This window comes from Catharus ustulatus, chromosome Z (genome assembly GCF_009819885.2).
Source record: "Catharus ustulatus isolate bCatUst1 chromosome Z, bCatUst1.pri.v2, whole genome shotgun sequence".
Lineage (NCBI taxonomy): Eukaryota > Metazoa > Chordata > Aves > Passeriformes > Turdidae > Catharus > Catharus ustulatus.
The window spans coordinates 32,837,781-32,863,557 of NC_046262.2; the positions used below are offsets into that span (position 1 = coordinate 32,837,781).

General features: G+C 38.1%; 1 protein-coding gene across 3 annotated transcripts in view; it reads left to right on the forward strand.

Moving 5' to 3' along the window:
- The window catches only part of CCDC171 (coiled-coil domain containing 171), a 184,417-nt gene extending 161,706 nt beyond the window's left edge, over positions 1-22,711 (forward strand). For 2 of the 3 annotated variants that reach the window (XM_033085310.1, XM_033085311.2), the window contains one exon: positions 22,413-22,711. In XM_033085310.1, the coding sequence (XP_032941201.1) occupies positions 22,413-22,426 (14 nt within the window). In that variant the 3' untranslated portion in view covers positions 22,427-22,711. Of the gene's footprint in view, positions 1-18,413; positions 18,527-22,412 lie in introns of all 3 variants that reach the window. The other variant, XM_033085309.2, reaches the window with a different exon arrangement.
- Positions 22,712-25,777: the final 3,066 nt, after the last annotated feature.

Consider the following 25,777-nt stretch of genomic DNA (forward strand, 5'->3'; position numbering starts at 1 on the left):
CCATTTTTACTAAAATTTTGGTCTGAACCCGGAGTGCGGCTTATAATCAGGTGCTGCTTATATATGGACAAAGAATGGTAAGCTGCTGTTTTAGTTTAGAGGACAGGTGTCTGCTAAGAAAGGCAGGAGCTTCTCTTTGAAATGGAGAATGTAAACCCCCTCCCTCCAAATTATTATAATTTTGAAATCAAGGGGCTTTCAGGCAAAGATATGGGAGTTCTTTTCTAGGGAAATTAAAATAGATATACAGTACTACAAAGGAACAAACTCCAAACCCTGACAGAGTCAGAGTACAACCTGACACCCTGTCAAGCAGGGTGTTGGTAGAAGTTTGATTAAATGGTGGCTGCAGTCCCCTTGCAGGGACAGATGTGATTCAGTTGGAGCAGTACTCCTGTAGAAGGTGCAGTTTCCTTCTGGAGGGCCAGTGGTGATGTGGAGAAATCCAGATTTCCTCTGGAGTCCAGTGGAGAAAGGGGCTACCTTAGTGTCCCAAACCTCTGTTTTTATTTGGGTAAGAAATGTTGGGCTCTTCCCCCTGGCTGGAGCAACTTCCAATGGGATGAAGTAATTTTATCAGTCACACAGTGGGACTCAATGGGCCATTAGCAGAAAATTACTCTCTGGAGGAAGGATGGGTTGTGAAAAGATAAAGAGCAATGCCCTGCCTGGTTTCAATGGATGGCCCATTAGCAGAATATCTGCCGTTGAGATAAGGATCACTGCCGCCACCCTCAACAGATGGTGATAGAATAGATACCTTTTATCACCCTCTGTATTGTAACATGCGGCTTATAATCAGGTGCGGCTTATGTACGGACAAAGAACAAAAAGTTGCTGACACTTGGAAGTGCAGCTTATAATCGGTGTGGCGTATAATCGTGAAATTACTGTACATTTTTTAAGTCTTTCAGTTGTGTATCATGTGTGGATACTTACCTTATAAAATTGGGTTTTATATCACAATGTTGTGGCTGTTTCTTAATATCTTTTATGCTAGTTGCTTAAGGGTCTTGCCCTGCCCAACAGTCCATTGCATGCAAGTTTGGGCCATTCATCAGTGTTGATATTTTCCATATTTAGATGGTATTGCTTTCCTAAGTGACTTGTTTCTACTGAAATTTCATAACTATGTCACCTTTCTATTCGCACCATTTCTCCCTTCTGCTGCATTGGGTTTTGTTAATAATAGTAAAAACAAAACTGATGCCTTGAGGCGAAATTGGAGATTCTAACTCCTCATCTTTTGTTTCAAACAAAATTGACATCTCCATCCTCCAGACTATTTCTAGTCCAACACTTTCCTTCTAGTCAATAGAGTTTAGATTCTGAGATTGCTATATGTGGTCATGCTAATGCCAACAGAGAGGAACAGAAAGGGATATGATTATGATGGACAGAGGTGAGATGAGCACTGGAAACACTGTGGGGAGCAGTGAAGTCAGTGGCAGGATGTCTCTGTAGTCTTCATTAGTGCCCAGCTATCTATGTGTCATACTTGTCTCTGATGATTCTTACTTTGTGGAGAGAAAGGTCCTGTGCATTTTTAATTCTTGCAACTCTTTGAAATTCAGTACAGCTGAAAAACAGCTTAGGTTTCCTACCTGTCTTCTTTTCTTCTTTCCTTCTTTCTGCTTCCCCTCCCTTTTCCCTGCCCCTCCCATTTCTATTGTTCTCTATTCCTGTATCGCTTTTCTGTTGGTTGGAGGGGTTCCTGATTGGCTGGTTTCAGTTTTTTTTGCCTGCTTCTGTTTTTTTTTTTTTTTTTTCCAACTGTTTCTGAAATTCCCTTACATTTCTAACATGTCCTTTTCTTTTTTTCTTCTATTAGGAAACTATCAACATTTTGTAGTAGTCCTTTCTGTTTCTTGTTCAGCAATATCCAGTAATATAAACATCATGAACTGGACTGTGCTGAATTCTGCTGCTTTTATTAATTTTTATTCTTCTTCAGATATATTAGTTTCTTATTATATTTGCACATTCATTCAGTTGCAGTAATAGGTAGACCTTGAACTGAGAGCTTAGAAGTGCTGTATTGTGCAGTAGTGTAGTCAGTATAAGCAGTTTCTTTGTGGGTGCTGCAGGGCAATGTGTCATTATATTTAGCCACATGGCAAGTATGTGAATCCTTGGTGTCCAAGGGATTGGGTGTCCAGATCCCTGTTTTTTACTGCAAGTGGAATGTTGCAGGTTTGGATACACTGACACTCTGTTTTCCAGTGTGACACATAGGAGGAATAGTGAACAGAATTCAAGTCATTATAAAATATTTTCAGAAAGTCTTCATGTAGCTTCCAACCCTAAGATTTTATACCTGATGTCAGTACTGCTGTCAGAAGTTTAAGAATGTAAAATAAACTGGTATCAGTCCTGGCAAACAGAAGAAGCCACTTTCTTTGTTATGACAAGTGCCTCTTGTCAGGTGCTTCTCTAAACCTGCATGTGCACTGATACTCCTTCCTTTTTCTGTTTTCACCTCAGAATCAAAAGAGAATAAAAAATGAAGAGGAAAAGATAGTAATTTCTAAAGATTATGAAGAGAAAAAAGCTTTTTATGTACGGGAGAAATGCAAATTGAGGGACGCAAAAGGACAACATCTGAAAAGGGGAGAAAGTGAGTTTCAAATGGATGTGAGGGGTGATGTAAAGACGTCTGTAAATGTAGCAGAATTCTCTAACTATGAAAACAGCTGTTGTCTTTTGATGCTTCTCTTAGCTGAGGTGAAAGTAAAGGCATTCATTGGTTTATATGGCTGTGTGTCATATTTTTTTCACCACAGTTGTGTCTGTGTCTGTCCTTTGTCTGGAAATATCTAGTGATATCACCTAAAGTATTGAAAATACAGAAATGGTGGGTTTTGTTGAGGTGAGAGAGACAAGTAGAACGATCTTTTGCGTGAAAATTATGTATTTGTTCTTGAGATCCTAGTGATTGATACATAGTCTCATACTTCTGTGTTGAAAAACTGCATTAAGCAAGATGTACACTTTTCTCTCTACTCAAAGCAGTCAGCTCTCAATTCTCATGATCCATATAATCCTGTTCATAGGGGGAGGAGAAAAGAAATATTTAAAACTCAAACTTACCAGTTAACTATTTCCCTGAAATTTTTTTCATACTTAACCAGGCTGATCAGGGCAATCTGATCAGGGCAGTGGTTTTACACATCTTTCCCCCATACACTTTCTTTCCTTGTCTCCAATTCAATCTGTGTTTTATGGCAAAGACCTGCATCTAACACAGATGCATTGTCCTAAATTTAGAATTACAAGGATAGAAGTAGAGAGAAAGAAAAAATCCTAACTATTTTCCTGTTGTCTTGCTGCATAAGGGAAAGACATTTATCGGTGTCATGTTAAATGTCAGAGAGTGTAATGCATGGCTCTGGGAGCCATATCTCTGATGTAGTTGGAGGAATTCTTCCCAGATGTTGCAAAATGCAGGTACGTCCTGAATGAAAGCTCTCTGTCATGATTTGATGCTGGCCAAACACCAGGCACCCATGAAAGTCACTCACTCAACCTCCTCTACCGCAGCTGAGCAGAGGAGGGGAAGATTTAATGAAGGCTTCATGAGTTAAGATAAGGACTGTAGAAAACGCTCCAACGGCAAAACACGCTCAACTTAAAGGTAAAATGTAAATTTATTACTAAAGAGTCAGAGGAGGATAATGAGAAGTAAAATAAGCCCTTAAAAGTACATTTTCTTCCCCCAACCCCTCCCTCCTTTCCACTGAAACACAGGGAGAGAGGGCATGGGGGTTTTGGTCACTTTGTCACCCAAGGTGTTCTTACACTACTCAGGGAGAGGAATCCTTCCCTGTGAGGCCATGGGTCCCTCCCATGAGACACAATTCTCCAGCGAGCCCTATCAAAGCAATGTGAGTCCTTCCCATGGGCACACATTCCTCCCAAACTGCTGTGGCTTGGGTTGTTCTTCCATAGGGTGCAGGCCTCCAAGGAAATGCTGCTCCAGCCTGGAAGCAGGGCCATCTCTCTCCACTGGGTCTCCCACTGGATCACAGCTTCCTCCAGGTATCCATCCGCCTGCTCCAGCATGGACACCTTCCCCAAGGGCTGTGGGTCGATCTCTGCATCTCCCATGGATCCCCACAGGCTGTGGGTGGATCTCTGCATCCCCCATAGATCCCCATGTGCTGTGGGTGGATCTCTGTATTCCCAGTGGATCCCCATGGGCTGTGGATGGATCTCTGTATCCCCTTTTGTCTTGAGTTACAATACAGGAGGTGATAAAAGGTGTCTATTCTGTCACCATCTGTTAAGGGTAGGGGCAATTATCCTTATCTCCGTGGGAGATATTCTGCTAATGGGCCATCAACTGAAACCAGGTGGGGCATTGTTCTTTATCTTTTCACAACCCATCCTCAACCCATTCTTCTCCAGAGAGTTATTTTCTGCTAATGTCCCATTAAGTCCCACTGTGTGACTGATAAAATTACTTTATCCCATTGGAAGTTGCTCCAGCCAGGGGGAAGAGCCCAACATTTCTTACCAAAATAAAAACAGAGGCTTTAGGACAGTAAGGTAGCCCTTTCTCCACTGGAGCTCCAGAGGGAAACTGCACCCTCTACAGGAGCACTGCTTCAACTAAACCACATCTGTCACCACAAGAGGACTGCAGCCATCATTTAATTTACTTAAGCAACACCCTGCCTGATGTGGTGTCAGGTTGTACTCTGACTTTGTCAGGGTTTGGGGTTTGTTCTTTGTAGTACTGTATTTCTATTTTAATTTCCCTAGAAAGGAACTGTTATTCCTAATTTCCATATCTTTGCCTGAAAGCCCCTTGGTTTCAAAATTATAATAATTTGGAGGGAGGGGGTTTACATTCTCCATTTCAATGATCCATTCTCCATGATCCCCACGGGCTGTGGGTGGATCTCTGCATCCCCTGTGGATCCTCATGGGTTGCAGGGGCACAGCTGCTTCATCGTAGTCTCACCACGGCCTGCAGTGAAATCTTGGCTCTGGTGCTTGGAGCAACTCCTGCCCCTACTTCTGCACTGACCTTGGTGTGTCTGTGTTCTCATCTCCTCTTCTTTAACTGAAATCAAGTGTCCCACTTTATTTTGATTTTCTTCTTAAATATGTTATCGCAAATGTATTACAAGCCTCTTTTGCTGGCCCGGCCTTGGCCAGCACCATGTCCATCTTCAGAGCTGTCAGGACTTGGCTTTGCCACATGGTGGAAGTTTCAGCAGCTTCTCAGAGAAGCCAGCTCTTTGGCCCCTCCACTACCAAAAACCAGGCTGTGCAAAACGAATGCACTCTCCTTGGCTTTTTCACTGCTTCACCTAGTCTTACGCACATTTGAATTTGTTTTGTGAAAGATCTGGAGATACTGGTTATTAACTTGCTGTGCAAAAAGCAATTAGACTTTTTATTTTTATTGTTAGTCTCTGTCTTGATATGCTTTCCGGGAAATAGTCTTGGGCAGACTTCAGTAAATATGGACCTCAATAATCATAACTTTGCTCCATATTGTTACTTACTAGTGTTTAGTTGCTGTGGAACCTGTGAATGTTCCTGAAGTGACAGTAAATAAAGAAAAATCTGATGGGCCCATAAGGAAAATTTCCCAGCTATTGAGAGGGTCATAGACATGAAAGTGTAGAAATATCAGACAAGTGAAAATAGAAAACTCTATTCATAAGATTTACTAAGTTTAATGTCCCTGTAAGACTGAGTCCACAAAGCAGTAATACTTCCCCAAAATTTATGTTTTTAATAAAATATTTGCATTTCTGTCCTGACTTGAAGTACGTAATTTCATGAATACAAGCCGCAGCAATTTGACAAAAAATTCGGTGGAAACCCGGAAGTGCGGCTAATACTCGGGGGCGGCTAATACATGAATCATTTTCTGACATTTACAACCCCAGACGTGCCAGCCAGGGCACTGAGCCAAGCACCTGCCAGTAAAAGCCGGCATTCGGCGATTGTTACAGTGTTACTGTGTTGCCCTGGCTCCCTGCAGGCAGCACGGGGGGCGGGGAGAGAGGCGGGAAAGCTCTCTTTCCTCCTCTGCCGCAGCCCAGGGGAGAGACGGGGGGTCCCCCGCCGCTATTGCCGCGGCTCGGGGAGGAGGCGGGGTGCTCTGTCCCCGCCTGCCGCGGCAGGAGCAGACAGGCTCCATCCTGGCCCGCCACCGCCGCGGCAGGAGCGGGGAAACTCTGTCCCCGCCCGCTGCCACTGCTGTAGGAGCGGGGTAAGCTCCGTCCCTGCCTGCCACCGCGGGGCAGCGCTGACCCGGGGTGACCGAGCCCAGTGGCAGCAGCGGCCGGCACCGAGCGGCGGGTGGCCCCGAGCCCAGTGGCAGCGGCGGCCGGCCCCGAGCAGCGGCCGGCCCCAAGCCCAGTGGCAGCGGTGGCGGCGGCTGGCCCCGAGCCCAGTGGCAGCGGCGGCAGCGGCCGGCCCCGAGCGGCAGCGCCGGGCTGCGCCACCTGGCCCCGTCAGCAGCCCCTAGCGGGCCGAGCCTGCACAGCCTTAACTCAGCCAGTAAACCCCGCCCTCCCGCGGTTCTGTTACTAATTGACAACTTTGTTGCACGCGGGTCCTCGCTGCAAACGACAGAGCGGCTTATATTCGGGTGCAGCTTATTTATGGACAAAAACCGAAGTGTTTGCCAACACCCAGAGATGCGGCTTATAGTCCATGCGGCTTGTATTCGTGAATTTACTGTAATTGGGCATCTCTTGCCAGCCTTACTGTGTAACCAGGGAATGCATATATCCTAATGCAAATGATCACTTGGTCGTTATAATGGTACTGCTTAAACAAGTAATAGTTGTAACCAAACAGTATAAATCATACAGTTTAGAATAATAGTAATGCTACTACTACTACTACTAACAACAACAACAACAACAACTACTACTTATATTATAAATCACATTCTGCAATTTAGGGTACCATTGTAAAAAGCAGTTACAGTAATCCAAGAACACATTTGGTGTTTTCTAAAGAATGCTTCCTTTTCTATGCAAAAATTTCTTTGATACTCAATATTCTAGGTTTGTGAACTTTAAATTTGTCAGACTGTTGTAACCTATTTGAAAATTATAGTAATTTGATTAAAATGTTGCCTGTAAGGCAAAAGGTTCAGTTAATAGAATCCATATGTAATTAAAGTGCAGAACAAAATGTAATCAGACCCCAGTGACTGGTGCCTTCATATTGATAGTTTTACAGTGGCCTCTGGGGTTGAAAGTTTATGTTAAAAGTTACCAATGTAGCTATGCTCCAGAAAAAATGCAAGACAGTATAGCTGTTGAAGCAGGTATGACATTGTCCCAAACTGATAATCATACAACAAAAGTAGTTGATAGTCTGGGGCTGTCTTCTGCTTGGCAGGTGGAAGAAGCACAAGACTGCTGTATTGTACTAGTCAGAGAAGTTGCATTCTGCAGCAGCACTGCTATGTAAACATTCCTAAATGAGGGAAGTACGCCCAATGAGAGCAAGTAACGGTATATTTTTTTAATAATATAGTTGCTTGATTTGTGTGAATTCATGTTTGAATCATCTGAAAGTTATAGACACAACACTATGTACCAAGCCACAAAAGAAGTTTAAAAAAATTTCCTGGACTTAAAAAAAAAAAAAATATTTTCTCTGGACAGTTTTAAGAGTTGACATCCTGTGTTAGAGTTCTCTAATCATCACCAGCACAATTTACAATCAGAACACACAGAGAGCCAGTTCAGACCAGCTCATCTGTTGACTTTGGCAGAAGCCCTTAATCTCACTGTGTGTAGCTGCCACTTGAGAGCTGGGGACTCGGCAGAGAGCCGAAGGAGGGTGGGATGCAGGGTTGGTCAAGGCATGAACACATAGGCCTGCTTCATTTCAACAGCCATACACTGGTTTTTTTTATACTCTTTTCATTTTACAGCCTTTTTTTTTTTAAACTTGAAATTAAATGAGGACCTCTCATGAGCCACTGTGCTCCAGGCATAAGAAATTGTAATGTCTGGCTTCCAGAAACTGTCCCGTCAAAATGTGCTTCTGATTAGGTGGCTTAATTACAGCTGTGAAAACAATGTTGATTTAGGCCTCAAGATTCCAGTGCATGTCAGCCGTTATTAGCTAGCCTTGGACTGAAGCCACCATTTTAAGACTCCGTACCACTAAAGTCACACACTGCCTGACAACTTTTTATTTAGGCAGAAATGTTGCCAGAAGCAACACATTTTATGCAAAATATTTTTCATTGCACAAATTTCAAATGTGACATAGTTGATGGACATAAAATGGGTAGTTATGGGTGGACCTCACCAAGTCCAAAACCTAACTTTTGCAAAATAACCTCTACCCAACACATCCCCCTCCCCCATTTCAAATAGTTTTTTCTAAAGTTTGACTGACATAATGCTTAATTTTAATTCCTTTAATTCAGTTTTATTCCAAATCCAGCATGTTGGTTTAACCACCCAATTTTATTGCATCTAAATTTTCCTGACAGTTTCATTTGCTGTTGGGAAATAAAATTGCCATTTTTGCAACATGGGAAATAATGGCTAGTTTCAAAACCAATATGTTTGAAACTTCCTTTGCCTGAAGCAGGTTAAGGCACACACTCAATTTACTTTAGGGGAAAAAAGCTCATTAAATAGTTTTTAATATTTTAATATAATTTAAGTAACTACTTTCACAGTGGGAAGGCTTATTAGGCGCATGTATTTACACCTGCAGAGAGGTAAATGTTTGGGTAATTAGGTGGTTTCCAATAATTCAGTTTTTCAGTTGCAGGGCTAATGCTTTAAACACTGTCGATGGACAGAAAGAGTGCTGCATTTAAACATTACATTTCCACTTTTAGCATTTTACTTTCAAGTGCTCAAGAAAGAGGTTTAAATGGGGTTGATTTGGGTTTTGTGGGATTTTTTGTTGTTTTTGTTTTGTTGTTTTGGTTTGTGTTGGTTTGGTTTTTTTCTTTGTTTGGTCTGTTCTTCAGTTCTCCTTAAAGACATGATTTGGCTAAGGAATGTGAGAGAATGTGTGTGGGTGTTAACTCTCAACAGAGGTCAGTACTTTGGAAAAGTGAGATCTACATTCTCACTTCACTGTTGCTATGAAATTCCAAATGTCCATGCTGTGTGGTTTAGTGGAAACCATGAAGTTCCTAAATGACCACAGGTTTGTTCCGTTGTTAAGCACAAAACAAATCTTTCAAGTCATTGGCTAAGTCACAAAAAAGGAGGGTCATGTTTTCAGGAAGGTAATCTCCTTTCCTTTTTTTTTCCTTCATGGTTTGCATTTCTATGGCGTTAGAAATGTGTGTCTAGTGGGGTACTGGAACTACCAGCTCACAAACAAGGATCCTTAGTTCCCAGGACTGAAAACAAGACACTTGGAAGCTAAAGCTGTATTAATCTCTTACCCTAAATGCAGTCCAGTGCAACAGTTGTACCTTCTGATTGGAGCAACTAATTGGGAATGGATTTTGAGAAGCTAATGATTTGGATAAGGAAACAAGTAAGTGTAGGTTCAAGTTTGTCCTGTGAAAAATCATCATGCATTCATTCTCTGCCTGCAGCAGATTAGTGAAGAGCAAGGCAGTGGATGCCTAGTCTTTATTTTTTTCAGTTTTCAAAGAAGGAACAGTGGAATGAGCTAGTCTTCTATTTTCTTTGCAAATACTAGGTGGGGTTTCCTGAAAAAGAGTGTTTCAGAAATGCCCTAGTTGCTGTGGAGGGCAACTGTAAGTCAGGAGACAACCATGTGATGGCTTTTTCCTTATTAGACACCTTTGCATTAGTCTTTTGAAATGTGTTGCATTGGTAATGCACAATGAATTTTATTCATCAGCCACATACATTTGCTTCCTGTTGGAAGCACTGCTGTTTCTTTTGCTTTCTTCGCACACCTATCAAAGGAGCCTTTCCAGAACATCAAATTAAAAGAAACATTCATATATTATTACATATATTGTTAATGCTGCAGTAGAAATGAAAGTATTGGGAGTGCTAGACAGGCTGTTATTTCAAGAACTGGATATTATAGACCAGGACATTTAACCCTGGGAAAACGTTTTTACAAAAGAACAGAGCCAAGGACACAATTTTACTGTCTTTATAGAAGAAAAGGAATATTTTCTACAAAGGCAGACAAATTCACTTCTTTCCAGACTCAAGGACTTTTACTCAGGCCAGAAGGTGCTTCCTCCTCCCTTTTGAAGAAGTTATTTCAAGAAAGAGAGCCGGGAAGCTTCTGTTATTCCCTGCTAAACTGTGGGTTAAACATAAAGGGAACGTCTGTTTGTTCTGAGACTCTGAATTTGCTGAGAAATTTTTGGAGGGGATTAAAGCATAGCTGTGCCTGATTGAGTCTAGCATAGGTGCTTAAATGGTGAGTGAATCCATGCAATCCAGTCTGTCATCTTCCTGATATTTTCTTGACATTTTAAGTTTAGATCCTGCAAGTTATACTGTTGTGAATAATTATTTCCTTGTTCTCACACCTGTTTGGTTTTATGTTTCAAGCTAAGTATGTAAAGCACCTTTTATAAGGAGAAAATTCAGTGCTGATCTTCAGATATTAAATTTGTGTAGATGTGCCCTATGAGTTGCAGTTCACTTGATCAGGATGATAGATAATAGACAATTTTTGTTGTTTTTGCTGCTCTTGTTTACTTTATACTAGTATCTCACTGCCTAGATCACAGGGGAAAAGAATGATTAGAGTATGACCTAGAGCAGTGTTGCCAGGAAGCCTGTCTCTTTCTCAGCTAGCCTAGAAATGCCTGTATACGCAGCGTGTGCTTGTGATGTAGCATGGCTAATATTACAGGGACTCATTAAGAAATATAATAATTTTTTAAAACCCCATATATATGTACACACACACACTCTTTAAGTTTTGTAAAGCAAAATCTCATGTTAGGAGGTTTGCATTTCCCTCTGGATGGCAGAGAGGCAGTCGTAGCCCCACCACCAGATCATTTGGTGCCAGCTAGCAGTCAGCCTTCCCTCTACAGGAGAAATCAGTGTCTGATGCTCTGTCTCCTCTTAGTTTCTGCTCCTGGTGCATAGATTGAGGAGGTCACGGGAGCACAAGGCTGGGTATTGTCTCTATCCTAGGTCCCTCAGCAGTTTTTACTATCAGAACTAACCTCACTAGTCCACACAGGGGAGGGTGGGTCCTCTTCAGGCTAAAGGAAGATAGTGAGTGCGGTAAAGAGAGGTAGCTGCAAACCAGTTGACTTTATTTTGTCTATTTCTGGAATTTAAGAAGTCAGATTGTTTTCCTGTTGGTTTGTTAATGCTCTTTTCCCCTGCCTTCTCCTATAATTGAGCATGTTTCCATCCTTTTCAACGGTGGAAAAAAACCCTTTGTGTTCCTTTCTGTGACGTGTTTGCAGTAGAGTAACATATTTCTTGTAAAAGTAAATATATTTACCTACTTCCATTTACTTGCATTTTGTAATTCAAGCATAAAAGTTAACGTGAGAAATGAAGGAAAACCAAACCTTTCAAATATATTGGAGAGTATGCCTTGCAGAGATAGAAAGACAGGAAATTCAATTAGTGCACAAAGCAGAATGTCATTCTTAACACATAATTTTATTCCTGTAATCTTGGCATCATTTGAGGGAATACAGACAGCAAGTTACATCTTCATCTTAATTTTTGTTGCGTCTTACATATATAAGACACTCTGTTTAATATTTACCCATCATGGTTTTATTCATTTATTTGTTTGTTTGTTTATTTGTTGCTTCTAACTTACATATAAAAACTTTAATTGAAATCTTTGAAACCCACATTATGTAGAAAAGGCACAGTATTTCTGGTTGATCGCAGTGAGGACCTGTTTTCTTCAGAGACTGAGCTCTGTGAAGCCGTTTGACCTGTTGAATAAACTAATCATTGAAATTATTAAATGGGAAATAGGCACTCCATAGGGTAAAGAGCTTTGTTGTCAGCTTAAAAGATGTTATTATGATAATGATCTTGATTATTCAAATAACATTTGTTTTCTTCAGTTTATTTTACAGTTTAATTAAAGAAAGGGATTTAGAAGAAATGTGCTTCTAAAACTGTAATATCACTTCCCTATTTTACAACAATTTGGAGGATTTTTTGACTTGTTTTAGAAATACCGCCTTTTGGAAAGATAGGAGTCTCTTTCTCAAACAATCACTTCACCCGTTTTTTTTTAGTTCCTCGTGGTGGAAGGGAGGATACTTTTAAAATTAACAGTGAGCAATACAATTTACTAAAAATATGGTGACAAATAGTGTGGTTAGTCACCAGCAGAGTTTCCCTGATGCATGTGATAATATTAGGAAAGTGGTGACATTATGAACATGCAGAGATTACATTTCATCCTTTTCAGATTGTGTAACTCCTTGAACTCTGACAGGAATTCCTATTTTCAGAGAGACACCTATAGAACTTTTAAAGCCACACAGCTTTAAGACATCACATCTTTGGATCAGTGTCTCAACTGAAATTGGTCCATAAACTCATAGTTGACTCAGTAAATGTTGCCACAAAGCTAGCATTAAAATACTTGCCTCTCTTAAATTTGTATATTTGCCAGTACTTGGAAAAACTTTTATCCAATTTAGGTGATGCAGGTAATTTGAAATATACAGTTTCTGCAGGCCAGACCACAATAATGAAATAATTCACTAATTTTTCAGCTTTTGTTAGTGCTGAGGGTCTCCTTTGATCACAGAAGGATCATCTTATATGATGATGTATCCTATAAGCTTATATGCTTTTGGTCAGGGGCCTATTAGTCTTTCAAAGCCTGTGTGACATTAAGTTTCTTTTCACAAGGTCTATTAAATCCATTGCATTCTTTTGGGAGTCTGAACATTAAACATTGTAACTTAACCACGGCTTTGCCAAGTTTCTTGGCAGATCAAGTCATCCAGTTTAATTTTAATTTGTATATGTCAAAACATCCTATTGCTTTAAGCATTTTGAGTTTAATTTACTAACTTACTGAAGTTTGCTGTGCTTTAAATATGAGATGTTTTAGAAGACTATAGTCTAAATGGGAGCTCTGAGTAAAGGAATTTAAGGCATAATTTTGGAATGTACAAGGCACCCCAAATTACTGAAACGTCCCTGTTTTGGGGTTTTGGTTGGGTTGTTTTAGAAAACCTAATATTTTAAACTTGTATTAAACCTTTCTTGTTTTACAAACCAAAAAGCTGAAAAACACTTTCCCAAATCTTCCTCTGTATTCTTCCTGACTCTTCTGATAGAAATTTTGCATACCTGATGAAAGTTTGGAGTGTTGTATGTGTTGGTGGTTTATGGGTTTTTGGCTGTTTTTATTTGTTTGTTTGTAGTATGTGGTGGTGATGTCTGTTTTTGTTTGTTTGTGGGTTTTTTGTTATTTTTAAATTTGCTTTCATAACACACAGTTGGCTTAAATATATATGAAAGTATGAAAATCCATTAGCATTTTTAAAATATTTATTCATCTAAAATATGGTTGGTGTGCAGGAAATATTAGTTCCATTTACCTAGTGGACTCACATGAACTGCATATTCAACCTCACAGAAAGAGATTATCTAGTATCCGAGCTAAGAACAATTCTTGGAGGCTATGCTCAGGAATCTAGTAAGTATAAAAAGTTCTGTTCAAGTAATTATTAGATTTTTAAATTTAATTTCAGTCTGAAATATAATTGTGTATATAGATTTGGCCAAAACCAACAGAGACAATAAACCTAGCTTACCCACACTCAAGTTGTTTATAACTGATAAGTTTGATTCCTTGCCCAGTTAATGTAATTTGGATCTTGAATTTACAGAAGACCTACATATTAGCCATCAACTGAAACAGAACCTAAAATATTTTTCCTAGGCTCTTCAGATATCAACTGATATTTTATAGGCAATATTGCTGGAAAGCCTACTGTTTCCCCTGACTATTACTGTTTCAAAAGTGCCCTTTAGAACTCTGTTGAAGATACACTGCTTCAGATATTGCATGTAATCTGAGGGAGAAGGAATAATTCCCTCTTGAAGTTACTTCAGCTAAGTTTTACAGGAGATCAGTGAACATTAAAGTACTTGCCTTGCATAAGCAAACAAAACCTTGAAAACTATACTAAATCTACAGGGAGCCAAATGTACCTCTACCTGGTGGGTCTTTCTGTCATCTAATTTATGGTGGAGTGGGATGGAGCCTTTATCAGGTTTTTGGCTAGTAGGTAGAAACCTATGCATGTGCAGTGGGCTATCCAGAAAATCGACATGCATCGGCCAGTGCTAAAATGATGGAATAACACCTTGATTTATCCTTCTAATACCTTATTATATTAATAATAAGCCTTAATTTTGAGAAAATTAAATTGGCAGTAACACTAATTCCCTTCTAAACATGTGATATAAGTCAGTCATTCTTTGCTCTGTCACTAGAGGATCTTTTTAAAGAGACTACTCAGTTTAATACAGTTATTTAGATTAACTGAAATTCACATTAGCCTGTACACTAATGCAACTGTGCAGGTGTTCTGACTCAAAATGCAAGTGTTTATACTTTGTATATGAGATTCCAATCGGTCTTTCAGAAAGGTGCAGATAGGTTGTATAAACCATGTCTGTTTCCAGTTTATGGTCCTAGTTCCATTGTCTCCAAAAACTGAACTTTAATCTACTCAGTAGTGGATAGTAAAAGCTGTCAAATCTTGACATCAGCATTTCCCTTATCATTTCAGGATCACAAGCAACTTCAGATATAATCTCAATACCCAGTGAACCAAAATAACATTTGTGCACTGTAAAGATCTATAGTAACATTATTCACTATGAGGCCATGCATGTCCCTGACACTTGATTTTAATTCTGAGTAATGCCATTATCCTGCATGGAATCTGACTGAAGTGTTCACTTTAGATTTTTCATTGCTGGAAAACCATCCACTTCTGCATTAGCAGCAACTTCTAGAGGTATGTGAGTTCTGATTCCTTATGATTTGCTGCTTTTCACCACCTTTCATAAACACAAGTTGGTTCTGTGTTCTTCCCATAACTTCCTGTCATGAGAGGAGTCTGCTTTACATCTTAATCAATGTATTTCCTTTCTTCTTTTCCTTACTTCATGCTTAGGACTTCTCTTGAGCTTCTGCTTTCTACAGCCTCAATGTCTCCTTCTCTTTGTGACAATAAAATTTCTTGTGTGGAAAAAATGCACTTTCAAAGATTTTAAAAGAGAACAATGGGACTTTTCCTTGTAGATATGGTTGGAAAGGAAATAGATTACATAATGTGTGTGAGCTTACTGTAGTTTAGCAAACCAGAATCTTTGGGCTATGTGGATAGCCTTTTGAGCCCTGTCTTGTTGGAATTGTGGTAGTTGAAACCCATAAGGCCAATAGAAGGTATTTTCTATAGTAGCATTCATAATTTCACTGTCCAGTGCTCAATCCATCCTCTTAAGCAAAGAGCGCTTGAGCATAACCGGTACTTATTACATACATATCGACTTTTTAAGGGACTTCCTGACCTGCTCCATATATTTATGTAGAAATATACTTCAGAGGACTAGTGAGCAAATGGAAGCATTCTCAAGGCATCTGTCAGCAAACTAGCAGTGAGTTGCATGTTTGATCTTATTTTTCTATAAGCTGTCAAGTGATTCCTAAAATGTTGATTTCCATATTTTTAATAAATCATTTGTTTTATCAGCTACGTAGATCCATATTTCTAAAAATATTCCTTAAAAATACTGTGTATTTGGCAGAAATGCAGAGGAAAAAATAATCTTCTGAATACCTAAAGATTTTTTAATGCAAGAAAACTGAGTCATAAAGACACTTTATTTTTTTTGCAGACCTTCCTCCTCTATGTTGTTAATGCTACTGTTGTAAATAAATAACTTTTTCCCTTTTTTCCTCTTGAAACCAAATTGCTGTTACAGTATATTTTTGTTAAGTATAAAGTGATTGAAGTATTTTATTGAATCAGTGTTAATTTCTTTCTTTTTCAAAATTGCTGTTATTACTAGCTCTGGGATAGTTTTGGTAAGAGATAAATAAAATGCACTGCTGGCAAAGGTCCACTGTCCTTGTTCCATTTAGTAGCAGAATGCCTAAATTGTAGTTGTGCCGGTTCGTCACAAACAGACAAAAAGGAAGGTAGCATTTTGCTGTGCGTGAGCAGTTTGAGGGCAAGCAGACACCGTGCACCTTGACCACCTATTATGAAGCTTTTTGCTGCAATGTCAAGTGAAAGCGAGTTAATTGGGTGAAGCTGTAGAGCATGTTAGGGGCATGGTAAAGAGTTGCTGTCTGACAGCTGAATGTCAGCAGAAGCTAGTGAAGTGTGGCTGAGAGACAGAGACCTGTCACAAAGTTCATGTGGACTGTAGCACAGCTAGGGAGATGAAACGTGGTTCTGTCTCACTTTCTCCCTCATTGCATTCAAGCACCTTAAGATTTCACACTGTATGTGTCAACCCTTGTTCTCTAAGCTGTTTTCTCCTAACACTTCTGCATTCAAATGATTGGACAGAAGATGCTAATGTTTGGCAAAATGAATGTAAATATACTTCTTTCCTTTTTCTGCTAGAGCAGCAGTATACATGTAACTCAGATGAAACTTTGAAGGCTTACGTCAGACAGTCACACTGGATAAGAATTTGGATGATGGCTGAATACATATCTCACAATAATATGAAGTTTGATGCTTTAACTAGTGGAATAGGGACTGTTTTTCCAGAAGAAAAGACTAAGTAGGGGGGGATTGTTTTGTGAGCTGGTGGTGCCTTAGCATGGTGTTGTGAGTCTTTTAGTCTCTGATTGTAGTCCTCTTCTCCCCTTCTTGCTAGAAAGAAGTGGAGTGCCAAGAGGAGACCATGAATGACATACTGATCTAAGGCAATGAGAAGCTGGGGGGAAAGTCACATAGTAGGAAAGCCTTCCTTGGAAGCAAGAGAAGCATCAGTTAAAGGCAGGGATGATCTTACACACTGCTGTGAAACATAGAGTGGTGTCATAATACCAAGTGTAGTGTACCTTTCAGTGGTTTTTTGCATCATGCAGCACAATGTAAAGCAATAATCATTTAGGTTGACCACCCATATTATAATTAATTAATTAAATAAAAATTGCTTCCATTCTTGAGAAAGTGAAAAGACCGTGGTAGGTATCATGGGCAAAACGTACTAAGAATTAAAGTTCTAAAGTACTAAAAGTTCTAAAAGTACTAAGTACTCAAGCATTTGGAAACTTGCATTAAAATCTAAACAGATCAATCATTTCACCATGAAATAAAGAGCATGGCTTTGTTTGCCTAATGTTTTGGTATTAACAGTGCAGAGCAGAGAATTTGACCTCAAAATGGGAAACTTCCCTGTGTATTCCAATGAAGAATCTGGAACAAAGGCTTACAGTATCGGCTGTGGGTGGATTTTGGCCAAAACTTTTAGAAAACATCAACATTAGCAATGCAGAACCATTATTGTCTTAAAGCCAACAAAATATTGAAGATAAAGTGCTCATCTGACATGATAATCCATCCAATCCTGTGTTCTTCAAACATGCCAGGTTTAAGTGCATTTGAATGTAACAGGATTTTCCTGTAGAAAAACAATACAATATATAATGAAATCTTTCTCTTAATTGCTTTTAATTGAGCCTCTCGAGTGTGATTTCACCGAATGAATTAAGTGCCAGAGCATTAGGAAAGGAAGAAAAAATTGTAATTTCCCGATATTACAGACTCATATTTGTTTAAAAACTCCTGAAACTGGAAGAGGGAATTCTTTATAATGAAAAAAGCCATTAGTATTGTTGGCTAGCAGCACCCAAAACATGTTGTGTGTCTACCTTTCTGACTTAATATGGAATGAGTTGGCAGCCCATTGAATTATTCTCTGATAGCAAATTGTTTGCACAATCCAGGCAGGAGTGCTGACAATTAAAATTTATACCAAATGTTACTGTTTTCTTACATTGTGTCAGAGCACCAATTTAGTCCTACTGCCTCAGCATACAGAATTGCAAGATGACTGGCATGGGAAGCAAACTTTCCAGTTTCAGTCATAGAATTCCTGCTTTTGAAAAAGTTTGCAACTAGCACTGTATTGCATTGACATCCATTCAGAAGTAAAACTTTCCATTTTAAATACCAGTTTTTAGCATTTTATTTATTTCACTGAAAGTAATAAATGGCTCTTGGAGAAAAAAAAGCCCCAAACCCAACCCAAACCCAGAAAACCAACCAACAAAACAAACAAAGAAACCCAAACCCAAATCCAAACCCAAACAAACAAGCAAAAAACCCCAAACCAGTAGACAAAAACATTAGCAGCATACTGGGAGACCCTTGGTATCATCAGGCAAAAGGTAGCTCAGTTTTGGAAACAGCAATCTGAGTAGGAGTTTGTGAATGATCTGACAATGTACATCTTTTTCTATAGGGTTTCCATGGAAGTGCTGCAAAGTGGTTATTGAAGACAGTGGTTCTTTTTTTAACACTTACTGGAATTGATATTGCAGCAGTGAAATGATGCAAGCTACAAGGATAGCATAGGTGGGAGAAGCTGAAAACAATATTATTGGCCATTTGATTTGCTGTCTACTGGTATTACTGTGTATTTGTGTGTTCTGGAGTTGGGCTGAGAGGAGTGAGTATCAGAAATCAATTGTGGAGAAATATTGCCTGTTTCTCACTTTCCCTCCACCATTCTCTGAATCTATGCTTAACTTAGAATTATTCCTACTCTTGAGAAACTGTGCTACTGCCTTTCCAGAGATTTTAGGGGTCGCTAGAAAGAAACTACAGCTTATTCCTCCCCCTGCATTATCTGTTTACTGGCAGGCATCCTCACACACCTAAGTTTCCTGTATTCTGGCGAATTATCACAATTTGGCATTGTAATTCAAAAATTTTGTTTATTTTACACAGAGGTATAACACTGAACTTGGTATTACACCTATGTCACCACACAGATAGGGAACTGTCATAACTTGTATTCAGTATTAATCTTTATGCCCTTTTGTCTATTATTTGGTCTCTTCTGATTCTAAGCAGTGTCATGGCTTTTTTACCTAAGTTGAAGCCAGTTGTTACTGCATGCATAACCCAGAAGCCTTAATGCACAAAAATCTTATCAATTTATTATTCTGATTTTCTAATAATATATTTTTAATAAAGTAGCATGTTGCATGTCAGAAGAAAGCAGAAGAGAAGTTTGGGCTACTGTGTTTTGAAATTGAGTACTTGAAAGCAATTTGAAGTGACAAAAATTAGTGGAAGAAGTTTTTGTAATAACATACATAGCTGAAGGAAATTGAAAAGCTGTGAAAATTGTCCAGTAAAATTTCCTTTCTGTAGACTTTGAAGGCTGAAACTGTTCTCACTAAATTTCAACTTCAGCTGTAGATTTTTCTCCTACAGTTGAAGATAAATAGTATACTTGTAAAGTTTACTGTCGTAACACATGCATAGTCTTCTAATTTCAAGTGTCCAACTGTGCATATTATTCCACAAATACGGATATACAAAAGCAAAATGGGCATCTTTGATCACAGCATGATGCTTTTGGGTAAGCTGACATTGCAATAAAAACATAATATAAGGATATAATAAATGATGGTATGAAGATATTCCATCACAATATCATCTTAATAAAGCAACCCACTATAAATGAGTTTTATAAATGAGTTTTAACTGGTAAAACAGCTCATATATCATGAGACAACCTTTAAACTAGATCTTAAATTTGACTGTAGGTTAGTCACAGAGCAACCAGAGAAGAACTATTGTAGAAACCTTTTTCATGTCTAATAAAAAATTGCTTGAGTTAGCTAAAGTTTAGAAAGCAATTATTCCATAATATAGACTAACTTTTCATGTTTTGTCTTTGAGAAAACTTGTTTTGTAAGGTTAGGCAATCAAACTTTGAAAAATGTACAAGGACATGACCAATTATTATATTATATAAATATTTTCAAAGCATGTTTTTGCCAGATATATGTGTCTTAGATATCTATTTACTGGTGAAGTGTAACAGTTCAGATGGAGTTGTGTATGGCTTACAGGGTAAGTAAAAGTGCTGTGCTAAAGATTTACCTGAAAAGACACTTTTTTCAGATAAATAATTCCTCTTTTAAAAATTACCTGAATGCATATTTATATGATGGATTAGCACCACAACTCTGGCATAGTCATTTGAGTTTGTCAATTTAAAACATGTTTTAGAAAGATGTCTAAATACTGTAATGAAGAAAGAGGTCTGTTGGGGAAATTATAACTGCCTTTAAAATTACTCTGTAAAGGTATGTGTTCAGAAAATGAATTTTCTAACAGTTCTGAGTATTTTTTCTTCTAACCTATAGAATACATTTTTTTAATTCATCATGAGGGTAAATAAAGATATTGGATCAAAACAGTTCTTAGGAGTAAGAGCCAAAAATTTTTTTATACATCAATCACATGGCTAATACATCTGATTTCCCTTCTGTTCAATGACTAGTATTCTGTTCTTTTTAAGAAGTACAGCACAGACTCTAGATAACTAAACCAGAGCTTTTTTTTCCCCTCAACAGTGAAGCTTTTACTGTAACATAGTCTATTGACTTGCTGCCAATCATTAAGTTTCATATATTTTTTTTTGCAACTCTCAAAGGAAATCTGATTTCATATCTCTTTACTGGGATTTTGATGCTATACTTTTTCTTAAAAAAACAAACCTCACTACAGCTTGGAAAAGTGTGATATGTGAGTGTAATCATAGCATGAGATTTTTCATTCATTGTGGTATGCTGATTAATTGAGGTGTTGAAAACATTACAAACCAATATGTTTAAATTTGTCCTCAATATTTGTTATCCAGAGTGAAACCCATTTGTAGCTTACAGTTTATTGATTTGTTTTTTTGGTGGAAGTTTTTTTAGAACATCACAAGTTGTTTGTGTATTTCAATACTGTTGTAATGGTTTTAATGTATGATTCTTATTTTAGAGAGAATTTTGTGTGTGGTCATCTGATTAAAGAACAGCTGTATAAAGAATAGGCTGTTAATTGGTGTATTAGCCTTTACTGAGATCTCATGTCAGGTCTGCTGGTACACTGACATCTTAGTTGTGCACTGGCTTTGTAGTGGTTCTCATTTGGTAGAGATTTGAGCCTAACTTGAAATACTCAAGTTTTATATTTAGAGAAACTCAACGCTACTACCTCATTTTAATTATGTACTTGAAACAGTCATCTATATTTGCTACTGTATGAGTTCTTAATGAAGGTCTAACATAACCTAGTAGTTTACAGTGTCTGCAGTATAGCTTGTGGTGAATCTGGAAATCAAAGGGAGCTGTTGAAGTAGGTTTTAGAGGCAACAATTGATTTTTATATTCAGCAGAGGAAAAGGGAATCATTCATGAATGTGTCTTTATATGATTGAGACTGGATTTGTTGAAATATACACACACCCTTCAGCCTCCCTCCAGATACGTATTAGTTCGTGTGTCTGTGTATATGGGTTTATGTGTATGCATTTATATATATATGTATACACTTCCTTGAATGCTGAAGATAGAGTGTTCTAAACCTCAAAGACACTGTAATGGCCATTCAGTGTGTTAATTTTTTTATTCCATAATTATACTTTACATGTGATGCTTTCACATATTATAAGATCTTATAAAAGTTTTGTTATTTTAATACCATGTAGTGCATTGGTAAAGGGCAGAAGACCAGCATGGCAATGAGTTTTCTTTTATTTGTTTAGGGGAATTCAGAATGTCTTTCTTTACCGTTTTTTAAAGAATTATTAGTATTGATATATTGGTACTATTCACAATCTTTGAAAGTACAATGCCTGATGTTTTGGTGCTGGAAGTACCTTAATGTTGAATTTTAACTAGTCTAACCTTTATATCTGTTTGACTGAATGTTGAGACTCATTGAAATATGAATCATGTTCCCATCAATGTACATTCAGTGTATATTTTCTGGCCATTTTCTTACAGGCTAACATTTGAAGAGTATTAAGTGCTTAATTTCAATTGATGATAAAGTATACTTAAAAATAAACAAATACTTTCCATGGTTAATATGGCATGTGTTTCCTAGTAACAGTGACAGGGAGACTGTGTAAAAAGTTTGTTTATTTGATAAAAAAGGAATCTGGTAATTGTAATGAAGAGGGGGTAAAAGTTCTCTCTAAGTATTTGTAGCATTTCAAATACAGTAGGTTATTTTTTTGTAACACTTACTTGGGCAAAATACCTGAGAAAACATCTGTTGTTTATTTTTATTAAATTTGACTGTTGGTTCTCAGGTACCAAAGTAAGTGTTTAAAACAAGAAGAATACACTTGCAAATACTTCATATACATCCCTTTGTGAAAGGAATTTAACAGTAAATGCAGATTCTCTTTGTTCTTTCTTTTTTTATTCTTTATTTATCATTACAGAAAACAAGAGGTAATTCAAACAACAGCGTGGCTCCAAGCTAGAGATTCAGCCTGATCAGAGTTCTATCCCAGACTTTTTGGCATTGCAAGCTGAACCTGACACATCCTATGGTGTTATGCAAAACAGAGACAGTTCTCTGTCTTCAATCTGTTTCTTCAACCTGAATGTCACACCCAATCCCAGAAGAACAATGGAAAATGGATTTTCAGATTCTAAGTATCAATAATCTTCTAGAAGGGAAAAATTATATTAATGTAAAATGATGCAATTAAAGTGTAATTTTTTTCCTATCTTTGAATTGTAGTTCAGCATTTGTATTTTTTAACATTGATTTTATGGTTTTATGAAAATGTGCATTTGTATGTTCACATTTCTGCACTTGTCAGTTTTGCATACTGAAGCTGTTATTTCTTTAAACTTTTATTTATTGCAGTTGTTCATTTTTTATGTAGTATATTTTTAAATGTTAAAGAATGACACATTTTGGGTAATTTTCCTCAGACTTAAAAAAAAAATCAATAAGCCATTTTAGTCTCTATCTATCAAAGTTGTTTCATACTTGTCTATTTTAAAGCAGGACTGCAATACTTTAATAGGATTGAGAGAGCTATTTGAAATGTATGCCAATGATTCCTGTCATTTCATGGCAGCCCTGCCATGGTTCACTGAGCCCCCTCTTTTCTCTTGTCAGCTCAACTGAAGACAAGCATTTAGTTGCAAACTTTAAGCAGGTTGTGCAAAACAGAAATGATGTGACTGCTTCTCTTCCTGCACAATAATGTCACTGCTGGTCAATGTGAGAAGGTCAGGTTGCTCCTTGTAAAGCTACATGATACCACTTGCCTATTTGAACAAGTTAAGTTAACCACTGAATCTGGTCCCTGCAGGCGCTGAAAACTCACCCTTTTATCAAGTCTGCATTTCATAAGAAAGAACAATTGTGGAGGGAGGATTTCTGATGATATGTTTATATACTTTATAAGGACAGTTCCCAAACCAGTGTTGCAGGTAATGTATTTAGTTTAAACTGAAAGACTAAAAAGTAATGGCTGTTTTGACCTTCAAATAGACTCCTTTTTTGTTGTTGTTGGTAGGACCCAAGAGTGACGCCCATCTTTGATGCTGACAGAATTTAAAGCAAGGCCATTGCCCTGCATTTTCTGCCTTGTAGCACACAAAAGTAAAATTGTATGTCAGGCCGAGATGTCGGGGAGCTGACAAGATGCCCCAGTGACATTTCAGCTGGAAAGAGCAAGTGTCTTGCAACCAAGTGGTCAAATATCAAATAATAGGTCAAGCAGGAAGGAGCTGAGTTCTAACCACAAAGAGGTTTCTGGTAACTTACTTGACAAGCTTTTGGGTGCTTTGTGGCTTGACAAAGTGATGTTCTGTTGGGTATCGCTAGACAGACTGTTCTTTATCGCCTTCAGAAGATCAGACATTGACATTGATTAAACTCTTTAACCCTTAAAGGTTAAATCCTAGCATTTTCATCATTGTGAATGAAAAACAAAAGAAATTTTTTAATACACCATTTGTTTTCATATTAATCACAGAACTCCCTAGTGCTATTAACTTTGATGTGCTGTGTAGTTTTTGACAAAAAAATTGAATGCAAAATCTATATAATAGATTGTTTCTCAGTATGGGCCAGTGATACATTACAAAAATAATGTTGTACATTATGGAATTTGTAATTTCTTCTAATATAGCGAATGTAGGATTCAATTTTAAAGCTTCATGACTACTACTTTCAATCAGTTCCATTTTGGATGGAAAAGAATATTTGCATAAATGATGTATCACTTAAAATGAAAAAATATTCCAATTATTCTTGTTTTCAGGTACTCTAGAATCATAGATTATCCTGAATTGGAAGACACCCACAATGATCATCAAGTCCATATCCTGGCCCCTGCACAGGGCAATCCCAAGAGTCACACCATGGGTCTGAGAGCACAATCCAAATGCTTCTTTAACTCTCGTAGGCTAGTGCAGTGACTGCTTCCCAGGGTAGCCTGTTCTAGTGCCCAGCCACCCTTTGGGTGAAAGTCCTTTCCTTGATATCCAATCTCAATCTCCCCTGGCACAACTTCAGGCCACTCCCTCAGGTCCTGTCACTGCTCACCACAGAGCAGACATCAGTGGCTGCTTCTCCTCTTTCCCTCTTGAGGAAGTTATAGACTGCAATGAGGTCTCTCCTCAATCTTCTCTTCTCCAGGCTGAACAAACCAAGCCGCTCCTAATATACCTTTCAATTTTCAATGGCAGACCTTTTATTTAAGGTAGCTTCAAATTTTCAGGTAGTCTCTATTGTGCAGTTCATTGCTCACCTCCTTCATGTGCATGTATGTGTGTATAATAATACAGAGCCACGAAATGCCAAATAATAAACCCTAAAGAATGCCTACATGTAACAGTCGGCTGACAGAGGAAGAACATTCCTTTTCTTTATGTATTTAGTCTTGAATACTAAAGAAAGAAGTTTTCCTTTTTCTCCAAATGTCTTGGCTCCATCTATCATGACAGTGACTGTTCTTAAAGGCACCACAAGTTCTGTATTCTGCTCTTCCAAATTTAATGTCAATGATCTATTACACTAATATGAAGAATGAAAGAATATATCTCACTGACCATTTTCCTCTCTACTGTGTATAGATGCATGTAAGCACTTTTAAAAGTATATTCTCATGGTACCCTATAGTTTGAAAAAAACTACCGATTTTTTGCTGTGTGGTCTCAGATTGCTGAAGATTTGCAGTTTACTTGTCCCTTTCCCATCATTGCTAGTCTATGTGACATGTAGAGACAAAAAAAGGATTTATTTCTGAAATCCATATCTTACCGAGAGTAGGTGTATCTCCTCCAGTTACTCTAGTTACAGCTCCAGGCATGGGTTTATGTGATTTCACAGGGACCATAACAATGGCAAACTGACTAGTTAATAGGAATGATCTAACAAACTATCATTTCTCACAAGAGCTGGTTTGTCAGTTTTCATTGAAGGAGAACATCTACTCCATTCATTCTATTTAAATATTGACTAACTGTGAGTTACATATTACATACTATTTTTTAGAAGCTATCCACTTGGTAGGGACTTTGAAATATCTTATATTTGGCTATCAGATATCCCATTTGTAATCAAAATCTCCTCTTTCTTACATGGTGAAGAAGCTGAGAGTAGTAAACTGGATTATCTAGTGTGATTCTCCTAAGTTGCTTTTTCTTGCATTTGATAAAGTGAAATTTGAGATAAATTCCACATAAGTGGAAGATCGCCTGTTAGCAGTTTACAAATGTAGTTTGTAGCTTATCAAAGCATATTTTTCCCTATTTTTTGGGGACACGTAAAAGCCATGCT